The sequence below is a fragment of the Haliaeetus albicilla genome, chromosome 4, assembly GCF_947461875.1.
Source record: "Haliaeetus albicilla chromosome 4, bHalAlb1.1, whole genome shotgun sequence".
Lineage (NCBI taxonomy): Eukaryota > Metazoa > Chordata > Aves > Accipitriformes > Accipitridae > Haliaeetus > Haliaeetus albicilla.
The window spans coordinates 19,186,716-19,199,765 of NC_091486.1; the positions used below are offsets into that span (position 1 = coordinate 19,186,716).

At 42.1% G+C, this 13,050-nt stretch overlaps 1 protein-coding gene across 2 annotated transcripts in view; it reads left to right on the plus strand.

Moving 5' to 3' along the window:
- Positions 1-10,689, plus strand: part of LOC104319894 (unconventional myosin-X) — a 104,516-nt gene extending 93,827 nt beyond the window's left edge. For both annotated transcript variants that reach the window (XM_069781215.1, XM_069781216.1), the window contains 7 exons: positions 1,133-1,430; positions 2,662-2,869; positions 3,668-3,804; positions 4,678-4,801; positions 6,380-6,829; positions 7,632-7,823; positions 8,410-10,689. In XM_069781215.1, the coding sequence (XP_069637316.1) occupies positions 1,133-1,430; positions 2,662-2,869; positions 3,668-3,804; positions 4,678-4,801; positions 6,380-6,829; positions 7,632-7,823; positions 8,410-8,523 (1,523 nt within the window). In that variant the 3' untranslated portion in view covers positions 8,524-10,689. The remainder of the gene's footprint in view (positions 1-1,132; positions 1,431-2,661; positions 2,870-3,667; positions 3,805-4,677; positions 4,802-6,379; positions 6,830-7,631; positions 7,824-8,409) is intronic.
- The last annotated feature ends 2,361 nt before the right edge of the window (positions 10,690-13,050 follow it).

The following is a 13,050-nucleotide window of genomic DNA, read 5'->3' on the forward strand; positions in this document are numbered from 1 at the left end:
ATTTATGATGCACCTGCATCTTGAATAGGGGATGCAATATCTTAACAAAGATACAGAAGTAACAACCTACCCAAACATGATCAAAGGCATAGAAAGACTTGCCTACAATTAAGAGACTAAATAGAGCAGGACTCATCAGCCTCAAAAAGAAGTTTTTAGGGCTAGAGGGCTGTCATGGAGAAAGTGAAAGGGGAGTAACTGCTCACTGTCTCTCATGATACAAGGATCAAATTAAGTGGCAGATTAAAAGCACAGAAAAAATAAATTCTGAAATACAGAAAAATTACAGAGCAAGTGCTTACACTGTGGAACTTATTGCTACAGGGCTGTGTATTTGTATTGTACAATTGATGCATGGCTACTGAGGAAGCAGTGGCTGTATAGGAGATTCAGAAGGACCTACAGCCACAGAAATTTGCAAAGGAGGATGAAAGCCTGCTGCAGTATGGTGGTATCACATACTTCTAAGCAATTCAAAGCAGATGTTCAGGGGCTTAAAAAACTTAACCAGTTTTGGTGTAGGCATTTTAAATCTAAACAATAGGTAAAAGCTGCATCTGCGGTACAGCAATTTGCCAAAATTCTGTGTTGGCTCAGGGGTCAAAGCTAATACGGGCACAACACAGAATTTTGGAAGTACACAAGCCAGGCTTTGGTGTCTGCATTCAGGCACCTAAAGCCTTAACTGCATTAGTGACCCTCTGCTTTATAGCTGCTTTCAGGTGAGGAGACAGTTTACACAGAGATGACTTTTTGCCACCCCTTCACCTGCGTGCAGATGAGGTGCCGACAGACACCTTTTGGCACCTCATCTGCAGACACTGAAGCCAGAACTAGATTTCCGTGCTAGTTTCCCTTAAAAACATTACTTTGCTTTTCTGCACAGTATATCCAAAAATGGATTTGCAGTGGTGACAAGTTAGATGTTGGCAAATCCTAATTAAAACTGCATTTGCACATTTAAAGGGGAAGCATTAATGAATTTTGAGTATAAATTTAAGTTTAGGAGATGAGCTAATGCTCAGGTTGCTGTTCTTCTGTGACAGACCAGTACAGTTGCTTGTAGTGTTGCTGGGCCAGTAGAAAATGAGGGAGATGCTCATCTCTTGTCACCTTTGTGATCATTCCCCAGTGCAACAAGAGAAGGGTTACAGCAGCTTACAGGATGAAGCAGTGAAGATCTTTAACTCCCTTCAGGAAATCGAGACAGTGTCTGACCCCATACCCATTATCCAAGGCATTCTGCAGACCTGCCATGATTTAAAGCCCCTTCGTGATGAAGTGTACTGTCAGCTCATCAAACAAACTAATCACATGCCGCATCCCAACAGTACTGGCAACCTGCACCACTGGCAGCTGATGTCATGCATGAGCTGCACTTTCCTGCCCAGTAGAGGGATCCTGCGCTACCTCAAGTTCCACCTTAGAAGGTACAGTCCTTTTCATATGCAGCCTGTTTCCTTTCTCTCTGCTTATCTTCTACTGCATGTTGTAGTTAGCTGTCTCACTCTCCTGTGCAAACATCTTCCTGTGGTGCGCGTCCTACCTTTGTGTGGAATTCTTCCTACCAGTTGTTTTGTTGTATTCAAACTCCCGCCTTGACACCCATCTGTTGTGTCGAAAGGATGTGGAAAGTAAGGCTACCGAAACAGAATACTGTGAGATTGTGTTAAAGTGGATTTACAGCTGATGACCTACTGCTTACTAATGTCCACATAAACATTCTCAACTTGCAGGAAAAGTGAGGACCATACTTTCATATACATTGAGATATGTACTACCTTACAGCTGCCACAGGCAAAATGTATACTGTGGAGTAGTAGATGTACTGTAAATCCAATTTATGATTTTTCAATATTTGTTTGTTTAACTAAGCACGTAATGCTTACAATTTGTATTTCTAATCTGCTTTAACTTCCAGTTTTCATGAAGTAAATCGCTTAACATTTCTTCCCAATTCATCTTCGGCTTCTAATGCAGCTTTCCAAAGCAGTGTGCACTGGGGCTGAGCTACAGCCATGTAGCCTCGCTCCATTCATTAATGATGAGAAAGATCGGTAAAATCTATTTGATTTCTTCCAAGCTAGGAAAGAGTGAGGTGAAATTTGTGCCAATACACCAAACAGCCTGACTCCAAGAGATGCTGAGGAATACTCCATGTTGCCATTTCATGTTTTTATCACTGGAGTTGCAGATAATGTTATACTTAGAACTGCTGGCCTTGGAGGGAAGAGAACCATGTACAAGCATCTACTTTCTATCTTCTTGATTCTGAAAAATACTATAAAAGTGGCTCAAGCACAGCCAGCAAATTAAAAACCAATTAAGAATAAATGAAAAAAAGCTTACATTTGATTTCATAGTTTTTAATCTCAATTTTGCAAATTGAGATAGTCAATCCTATCTTCAGCTGGTACTAAACTGAAAGGTTGAACTGCTTATTTCATACGTTGCTGAGAAATGTCACTGAAGTGACTTTGGAATGACTAGTAAAAGCAGGTTGTATGGTTTAGGAAATAAGCGGGCTCATTCTTCCTGTGGTCACACTTGACATCACTATCTCTACTGAACTTTTTACGTACAGTAGTCCAAGTTACATGGTAGCGTGCGTGCTTTCTGGTTCACTGTGTAATGGGTTTTATTGCTTCTCTTTACAATTAGGGTAAAAGACCTCTTTCCAGGCTCAGAAATAGACAGGTATGCGCAATTTATAAGTGATTCCCTGAAGAGAACAAAGACGAGGGAGTTTGTGCCCTCACAGGAGGAAATACAGGCTCTTCTCACGCGTGAAGAAATGACGACAACAGTGTACTGCCATGGCGGTGGCTCCTGTAAAATAACCATCAATTCACACACAAGTGCTGGGGAGGTAATGCATTAGTAGCATTAACCAGATGTAAGCACATCTCTGTGTCTGGATGCTGGGTGTGTTGAAGGGACTCCTTTTTCCCATTCATCTCCAATTTCTCATTGGGGTTTTTTTTAAATTACAATTTTTTTGCTGTATCCACAAAGTCTGTAGGGAAAGCTCAGCTTATTCTGCAGGTTCAGAATTATGCAAGGCCTACGCCCAGGTTGTAGAATATCACTTAACAATTGTTTTGCAAAATCTAAACACTTTTGGTGTTCTGCCCATTGGAAAGGTAATAATTCTGAAGACTTGCTAAACAGAGTTTTCTGGACAAGTTGAAATTCCAGTTCATAATGTAATCCTTCTAGAAGGGATGTTCTACCTGTAACTTAATCATTAGCAGGTCAGAAGCAAGATTCCAGGTTATAGTAGGCATATCTGTGAAAACATTAGTGCTAAACAGAGGTAAAAATAGTAGTAAAGAATGGAATTGTTACTAGAGGAACTGAGAATATCATCATGACCGCTAAATCCATTATATGCCTGTATCTTGTGCAGAGCTCTAATTCCCCCATCTTCAAAAGGGTAGTGGAGATTGAAAAGGTTCTGAGAACAGTGAGGATGATCAAATATAAGTAATGACTTCCTTGCAGGGAATGATCTTTTAGGCTTAGAATTCTTTAATCTGAAAATGAGATAACTAAGGGAGAAATGTGATGGAGGTCTATGAAGTGATGAGTGTCCTGAAAAGGTACTGATTCTTTGTTGTGAAAGTGTTTGTAATACCTACTGTGTGATGTCTCTCTGACTTTGCAGGTGGTTGAAAAGCTGATCCGAGGTTTAGCAATGGAGGACAGCCGTAATATGTTTGCGCTCTTTGAACATAATCAGCAGGTGGACCGTGCTGTTGAGAGTCGGGTGATTGTGGCTGATATCTTGGCCAAGTTTGAGAGGTAGAAGAATGTTTCATAAAACCTTGAACTCCTAGTTGGATGTAACACTGGGTTAAGTGATAGTACAGTCAGGTAGTTCTATCCAAAGCAGCTGCAGTGATTCAACTGTTCACTCTGGTTTGAACTTTGGTAAGGTTTAAGTGCTCTTTCTCACTGTGTGGAAAACCATGTTCACATCTATTTTGGTGACAAAGAAGCATTCTTTATCAGGCTTGTCAGGACAAAATTAGTAGTGCCTTTATCACGCAGTAATGTTTTACTAGCAGAGCTCAGGGAAGGTTTGCTTCAGTCTGATAATGATCTTGTCAGTTTACATCATAATAGCTATATCAGAAGAGAGAGCAAAGATTTGGGCATAGAAATGCAGCTCTAATTTCTTACTGTGGACTGATTTTGTGGCCAGACATACAAAGAAAGCAATAAATTGTAAAAGAAGCTGGCAATGCCTTTGTCTATTTTATATCTGTTCTAAAGATAAAAATAAAATTGTTCCAAATGGATGCAAGGCTGATGCTTTTCACAGTCACAAGATTACATGGAAACAGTATCTTGAAAATGAGGGATACTTTGTGTCCTGCCCCCAACTCTTGCATTTATCTAGAACCATTGATCTAATTTTTTGATCAAGTATATCTGATAAGAACTTTGGGTCCTTCTGAATCAAAATTTCATGTGACTCAGAGGAAAAAATGGAAGTTACCAGAAAAGTCTGCTGTACCGAGATTGTTCTGGTAAATTAGGTAGTTCTCTATGCTCTCTGTTTCAGAAATCCAGGGATACCTTCATATTGTGAGTTGCACTGTGGATATCCCAGTACCGTAGTGCTTCTGGTTACTGGTTTTTTCCTCTCTCATTCTCTTTCCTATCTTACAGACTTGCTGGCTCTGAAGAAGAAGAGGAGGAAGGACAGTGGCAGCTGTATTTTAAGCTTTATTGCTTCTTGGATATTGAGAATGTTCCCAAAGATGGGGTGGAGTTTGCCTTCATGTTTGAGCAGGTAAGCTCGCTCTGGGGGAATGATTTGGTTTTCAGGGTGGCAGAAGCACACAAGAGTATACAGAAAGCTGGCTGACCTTTGCATTGGAAGTGGGAATGCTGGTTGGAACAGAAGAATTTAGTGTGTTGAATTTTTGCCTGGAATCTACCAAGCAGATACACTCCAAAGCTCTCTATGGAATAGAAGTATTAGAAGAAAAGCAAGAAAAATGAACAAGGGCTTCAAAAAACTGGAAGACCAATGATAATAAAATGCTTTTAAAATTTATCTTTAATTTTAAAAGCTATAGAAATTTGGATAATGATTCAAGAAGAATCATTAGAAGTAGCTGCTTGCAGAACAAAGGTATAAGGAAAACTAGAAAATCTAGCTATCTGCATATCAGCTTACAAAAACAGCACATCCTTGTGGTGTTATAGGAATTGACTAAAAAAACCTATCTTTTGGGCTATTTCTTTTGATTAACAGAGAGGTACTAGAAGAGTACTACAGAAAAAGGGAAAGAGAATGTAGTTGACAATATTAGTCTGCTAAGTAATCTTTTTTAAAGTCACCATACTCCATAGCACAATGATGCTGGTTAGTCCAGAGGTCACACTGGTGTGAAATAACCTTGCAATTAGGGATGCAAAACTAAACTGACTGGAGTACCCAGTTGTGTGATTCGTCCCATCTTTATTACTTCTAATGAACACTTTGATCTTGCCTCAGAAAATTATAGCTGTTGAAAATTAATTAATATGTGTTAAAGGGGGTCAGTGTCATGAAGACTGAAACTTGCTTATAGTCAAATGGATGGCATATATGTCACAGACAACGGTTCCCTAAGATGGCTCTCTTGAAATGAAGATTAAGTATTGTTAACTACAGAATGTCTAGGAAATGGTCAGGAACGAGACATCGTGGTACTCTGTGGAAACTGAGTTGTACCAAGCTCCCTGTTGACAAGGCTTTCAGTCTACACAGCTTTCACTGGCAAAGAGTGGTGGAAGAGAAGTAACAGCAGGAAAGTAGATGTTGTTATCCAGATATTAGATGGATGTAGCAAAAAAAACCCCATAAGTATATTTCACAGAAAAAGGGCCAGAGGGGAGGCAAGAAGACTGGGGGAGACATCAGGTGAAAGAGGAGGAAGTGGGAGGTGCTGGTGTGCAATGAGACTGAGGTTAAGAGTCATGAGTTTATTATACCTAACTCCCTGTTGTTGAATATAATCTCTACACAGGAGCTGTACCTGGTGCAGCACAAACCAAATTGCCTCAATTCTGGTCTCTCCCATCTGTTCCAGACATAAAAAGTCCTCATTGTAAGACTTTCAGTAGAGGATAGGACCCCCTCAGAGATCTCTGACCTGTCCAGGCTTGCAGAAAGAGGTGTTCCCCCGACATCAACCAGTTGCAGACTTTGACTTCTTTATTGTAATGTCTGCTCTGACCTCCTGAATTGTGTCTTTCCTGCTGGGATTGGTTTTTCTGCTGGGATGGGCAGATGCCATAGGAATCTGTACATGGACGCAGCTGTGAATAAAGTGTGCTTCTGCTTTCTAATGAGTTTGGGGGACTTTTTGTTTGTTTGTAGGCTCATGAAAGCCTCATAGATGGTCATTTTCCTGCACCAGAGGACACTCTGCAACGCCTAGCAGCTCTTCGGCTGCAGTATCTTCATGGAGATTATTCTAAAATAAGTTGGACCCTTGATGGAATCTACCCAGTTAACAGACTAAAATCCAAAATACTTCACTCAACAAAGAGCAGCGGCACTACTAGTCACACTCTGGAGAGGAGACGGACCAGCTTCCTTGAAGGGACATTGAAGCGTAGCTTCAAGACAGGCTCTGTAAAGAAGCAGAAGGTAGAAGAGGAGCAGATGATGGAGATGTGGGTAAAGGAAGAGCTTTCAGCTGCTCGGGCAAGCATAGCACAGAAATGGACCAAGCTGCAGGGACTCTCTCAGCATCAGGCCATGGTGAAATACATGTCCATTGTAAAGGAGTGGCCAGGTTACGGGTCAACCCTATTTGATGTTGAGGTGAGTAATGTATAAATTCATGTAACTACTGCCAAGGAGAGGCATCAGTCTGGAGAACAGATACCGCTGTGTGTATTACATTGCTCAGCAGCAGAAGGGAATTTCAGGAACTGGCTGCATTTTACCTTGGCAAGCTTAGGGTAAGCCTGCAGTACCACATACCCAAAGAGGTGTGACACAGAGAGCACAGAGCAAGCAAGCTGGTGCGTCCTGGTAAATGGAGGGAGACAATGGATTCCCACTTCCTTAGAAGAGCAATAGAATTGGGGGAAATTTTTGAGGGCTTAAGAAGGTGGCGGCTAGTGAAATCAAAAGTAAAATGAAGCTCTGTTGTTCTTACTGACAAAAAGTGCAATCCTGTTCTGCAGCAGTACAACAGAAACTGCTCAGACTGGGTCACTTAGACCACTGTGCTTAGCCTGCTAGAGTAGGAATCCACAGTTCCAGTTTTATCAGTTTTGTTGCTGCCTAGGTGGATTACCATGGGAAGTTGCTTGCACTCACTATATTATCTGTAAAATAGTAAGTGGAATATTGCCTTCCTAAGTCACTTTAAAATCTGACGAAAGCTATCAGGTATTACAATTATTTGTTACTCAACTAGTATTTGACTCACAGCCATGTCACCTCTAAATCTTTGCAGCAGAAGTGCCTACAAGTTTCCTTCTGCAGACATCCTAGTTTTTTTATTGGGGTAAAGAGTTGAAATGTGGTATGGGAGCCAGAAATGGAGGGCTTTTCCTTGAATCAAAGATGATCCTCCACTGCATTTATGCAAAAGTTCATGTTTCTGTTTCTGCAGTGCAAGGAGGGTGGATTTCCAAATGATCTTTGGCTTGGAGTCAGCACAGAGAATGTGTCTGTCTACAAACGAGGGGATCCTAAACCACTAGAAACTTTCCAGTATGAGCACATTGTTTTCTTCGGAGCACCACAGCCTAACACCTTCAAAATTACAGTGGATGAGAGAGAAATGTTCTTTGAAACATCCCAGGTATATAAAAGCGCAAGACTTGTTGTTTGTGCAGTTTTACTGGCACTTCAGTAAAGCTCTAATTTCCAAGGACTAGACAAGTTTATATGCAAGAACTCTTGCTGAATGGACTGGACAGCTAATGAAAAAGATGAAGGGAGCTTAAGCCTAAAGTGCCATGGTGCCTCTTCTTGAATACAGGGATAAACAGAAAAAAAAAAAGATGCTGGTTAGCAAGTGAAGGAGGTTGAATGGTCTTCCAATGCACTGGGAATTTTGGGTGCTCATGAGTGTGCTTGGTTTTTCATTCCCTTCCAGTATATGAATGGGGAGTTCACAAACTCAAAAAAAAAAAAAAAAAAAAAAGTTGAGTAGCATTAAAGTTGCTTTATTTTGAGCTACAAGCCTTTTAAATGTTGCTACAACAGAGCACAAACTTGTCAAGCATTTCTTTCCTTACTGCCACATTGACATTTAGTATTACATGCAGAATTTATAGTGTCATGACTTTGGACAAGGGGAATCTTTTTCTGCAACATGTCTGGTATGCCTCAATGGAATTGGGTTTTTAATGTGCTTATCGTCTGTTATTGTGTTCTCTCTCTAGGTGGGTGAGATAATAAAGATCATGAAAGCATACATCAACATGATTGTGAAGAAACGCTGCAGCGTCAAATCAGCCACCAGCGTGGACAGTCATGCTAGCATCTGGACTAGGTGATACGAATGAACTGCCACAAGAGAGAGGCAGTTGTTTAATGATTGGTGTTTGCAACTTGCCAGCACAAGTGTAGCAAAGATGTTTTTTAAGAACTCCACTTGACTGACTACTGTATTTAAAAACTGAAGTGACATCTACAGTACCATAGGATTTGCACCTCTGCCCAAAGACATTAAACAGTAACAACTGTTGTTAAATATTAATAACCCAAAACTTTTTTCCCCTTGCTTGTTTGATGAACAATGTACCTTAAAGAAGCAAAGTCAGAAGCATCCTCCTTCTCCTGATTGTTCTCTCTGCTGCTTTCACCATTACCTGTCATACTGGCAGTAAAATTCACAAGAATCATGTCTGCAGTACAGGAGACAGACTTAAGCTTCCGTATGAATTTCCAACACACAAGCATCTGGGATCGCAACATGGTCTGCTAAAAGAATACTTGTTTTTTATTTATTTTGCAAGCAACTCTAAAATATAAGTCACTGGTTTTTTTCTTCAGGATATTCTAATGATCTGATCTGGTTTTAAGAGAAAATGCCTTTGTGTAATTGAAGCCAAGTGGTCCAACTAAGAAGTCAAACCCTACATGAGAGAGCATTAAACAAACAAATAAAACCACCCAAGGTGATTCTTTACCTTCCAATAGAAATTCACAGGTACAAGCGGCACTTAAGTTAAAATTTTAAATACTCCAACACAGGAGAAAATCTTTAGGACTAGCACCACTGAAGTAGATCATCAGGTGCCATTCTGCATACATTCCAAGCAGCACCTGTTGCCTAAAAATTAACGACTGCCTTTCCCCTATACAGCCCATGAGGTGAGATTGATTCAGCTGCATTTCCAGAAAAGCTGCTCTTCACAAACTCCAGGTTTTAGATGGAGGTCAGGGGGTTTTATGGTGAGCAGCCTGCTTGTGTTAACTTCCTTCTTTCTCTATAGGGGATTCTAGGATGACTGGGATCTCTGAACTTTAGTTTTAAGTGAACTGTTTCCTACTGTGTGAATAGGTGCCTAGATAAATAGTTACAGGCAAGAATTTCACTTCCTCTGTACTACTGTAAGCAGATGCCAAACCCTTCATCCTCCAACTTCTAATGGGAACTGGTCCCATCACCAAATCCCCTTCCAGTCTCCTCTAGGTCCCTAGTCATCAGCAAAACTTGAAAACAACGCTGTTTTGCCAAAACAACTGCTGCTTGGAGGTTTTTATAGCTACTTGCAATTTGCAGAAGCAGAATGTTGTTTTTCTTCTCAGTGAAAGGTGAGAGTCATCTTCAGTCTCGACTTCAGAAACTTGACTGCATTGTTTAAAACAATATTCAGTATCAGTCACATCATAAATTGGTTGCATTAGCAATCAAGAAACCTGTTGGCTAGCCATTTTCTATGATCCTTGTCTAGTCTCAGGATCCTAGATTGCAAAGGCCCATTCAGTTTCTTAATGAAGCTGTATGTAATGCGGGCCTTGTTCCACATTTAAAACCGGGTGTCTCCATTTCTGAAGAAGTAGCAGCTAAGGCCTGTTAGCTATAAAATAGAAATTTCATAGAAAAGAAAACTAGGAGTCAGTATGCAACAGGTTCTGTTCCAATTCATCACCAAATTGTGCCATGTCACTAATACTGTGTTGCAGAACACTGTAGTTTTGAGGTTGACAGTACAAGAAAAAACACTGTACGTAATGCGTGCTTTTCTCTCATTACCACTGGACTGCAGCATGTGCAAACACCCTGTCCACTTGCCACACAACCAGCCTAAGAGGATAGCCACTACTGTGTATCATATGTTCAGCTGGAGTTTTGCCTTAAATAGATCCTATAAACATCCCCTTTTTGTTACGAAGAATAAGAAGATGACCAGGTCACAAGTGAAAGAGAACAGGAATGCAGAGGCAACCTGAGAAGCAACACTTTCTATTGGTCCGTACACTGACTAGATCTCTTTATGTATCGGAATAGCCTTGATTATCCCTGTCCTAACTCTGCACTAGCTCTGTGTTCTGGCTCTTGGGTTGCTGCAGGCAGCTTGAACCCACTTGGAAATGTAACTCCCATTACTATTTGTTGTAATTTTGCTTGTTTCTATTACAGAATTCCTTCTGCTGTCTTTTTTAATTTGTAACTGGCTTTACAAGATGAAAGTTTAATAAATTATTGGATTGCACAGGCTGTATTCACGCACAGGCTGTATTCACGCACAGGCGTTGTGTTGCTCACGCTAAGATGTTTACTTGCAGACCTAACACTCAGAATTTGTAAGTGAAAAGTAAGCATCAGCAGTGTGAGGAGACAACAGCCCTTCCTCTCAGAAGCCAGTTTTGCCTTTGTGGTGAATTATAGAAAATAGTTTGCCGCTACAGTGGGGAAGGTTTGTTTCCAGCTTCTGCTGCTCGCTCTGGGGCTGAGTCGCACCTTTGGTCAATGGGAGGTGTCCCATGTGAGTTCAAGAGACTGGTTCCGAGACAGTTGCTGTGGTGAAAGCAGAGCAAGGAATGAATCCTCTCCAAAGGCCCAATCTGCAGGATCAGCTCATCCCTTCTCTTTGGCACCTCTGAAGTCACTAGTGACAGAAAATCACTTCTAGCTCAAATAAGCTGCCAGCTGCACTTCTCATACCACAGCATGACCCAGGCATGGTGTTCACCTAAAAGCATGTGTAACTAAAGTGGTAAATCTGAAGGGGGGGGGGGCAGCTGAGCTATCAGCAACACAGACTATCCACTAGCAGACCAATGTTCCCTCAATCCATGCACAGGTATGGAAACCAAGCAGTGACGCATAATCCACAGTAATACGCTCTCATATATCCCTTGGTCAGATGCTCTGAGACCCTGGGAGATAAGTCTGTACAACTTCATCTCCAGCTGTTCACAGATTTTTAGCTTCTCCATCCTTACCACCTTGCACAGTCTCTCCAGGTCATTTGAGGCTGGAACTGCCTCTGCTTATCGCAGCAGTTGCTTTTCTTTCCTCAGCTGTTCCATTCCCTTCTGTGTACTTCCAAAAAACACGCTGTCTCTGCCTCCTTTCTGCTTAGGAAGCCTTAAGTCACACACAGGCAGCTACCGCTTGTTTGGGTGGAGGAGGGTGTCAAAACCAAACACAGGCTGCGTGGCCTACACGTCCCCCCTGAACCGCCCTCTTGTGCTAGAGCACCTCTCGGTTCCACCAGGGTCTGGCACGGCGTGTCTCCCCCACTCACTGCCTGCTGGCCGCCAACTAACTGAAGATGAATTTTTTTCTTGGTGGCAAACACAGAGGCCAACCGCAGTCGCCACAGATTAAAGCAGGAGCTAGCTAGCCGGTCTCCCTTGTTTGCAGCTGTTGAGTTTCAAACTCTGCTTGCTTCAGCTAATACATCGCTATCATGACACCAAACATGCAGCGCTGCAGGTCCAGCATGACTACGACAACACGCACGAATTCAGTTATGACGGGTTGCAGTGAATAACCACCCATGGCGATGGCCGACTGATGGTGTTCGCTCCCTTCCTTTCTAATTCTGTTTTCTGTTAGTGTGATGTGCAGTCCCTTCTGGCCTCCAACCCAGTATTTCTCTAAAAGTTAATTCAAGTTTCTATGTTCTGATGTTTATTTTATATGAAAGAGTTTCACGCCAATGGGTGTTAGGCTTTGGAACAAGGTATAATTTATAATCAGCACCTACACAGTAAACATAAAATGCTTTATACACAAAAATCACAGCCCCATGTAAGTTACATCACAAGCATATGTATCTAGTTTGACTGTAAACTTATAACTGTTTATTTACACCTTGTTCTAAAACACACAGTCTTCTAGTTATTAAACCAGTCTGACTGTAAACTTATAACTGTTTATTTACACCTTGTTCTAAAACACACAGCCTTGCTCTATGCAGGCTGTACCTATTATCGTTACTCTGTGCATTGACTTCAAAATTACCTCCTCCCCTCAGGCCTTTAAGTAAATCCCTCATACATGAATTCCAGCCCCCAACATAAAATACAAGCTCCTAAATCTGTGGACTGCAAATTTGCTAAGCTCTTGCCCGCATTTTGTACCTCAGATTCCTAATGCTACAATTGGATCTACGCTTTGGCCCTGTGCCACTGTCAACACAGAGTTGATTACCGGTAAAATTCACTTACCTCTACCCGCCTGTGAAGTGCTGCTCTTCAAGCATGGCCGCACACTGGCCAGCCGGGAGGACTCCATCTCACGGCGTACCTGAACTCTGCACCAGTGTTTAGGTCTGGATGCAACCAAGAGCAAACGCGCCACGTTGGGCGATTCCTGGTTCTTGCCAGACACGCGCTACCGCCCGCTGCCCCGTGGCTCCGGCAGCCCGGCCGGCTGCAGCCTACAGCTGCCGGGTAGGGAGCCAGCTCCATCTCCTGCGAACACTGCACCCAGGGACGTGTCTGCGGCCTCCCGCAGCCCTCAGGCACTGCCCCCCTGGCACGGCAGTACTCTAGGCCTTCCCCAAAACGCTGGGATGGCTCAGGATTACCAATACAAATGTGTCCTCCCTGTAAAAGCAACC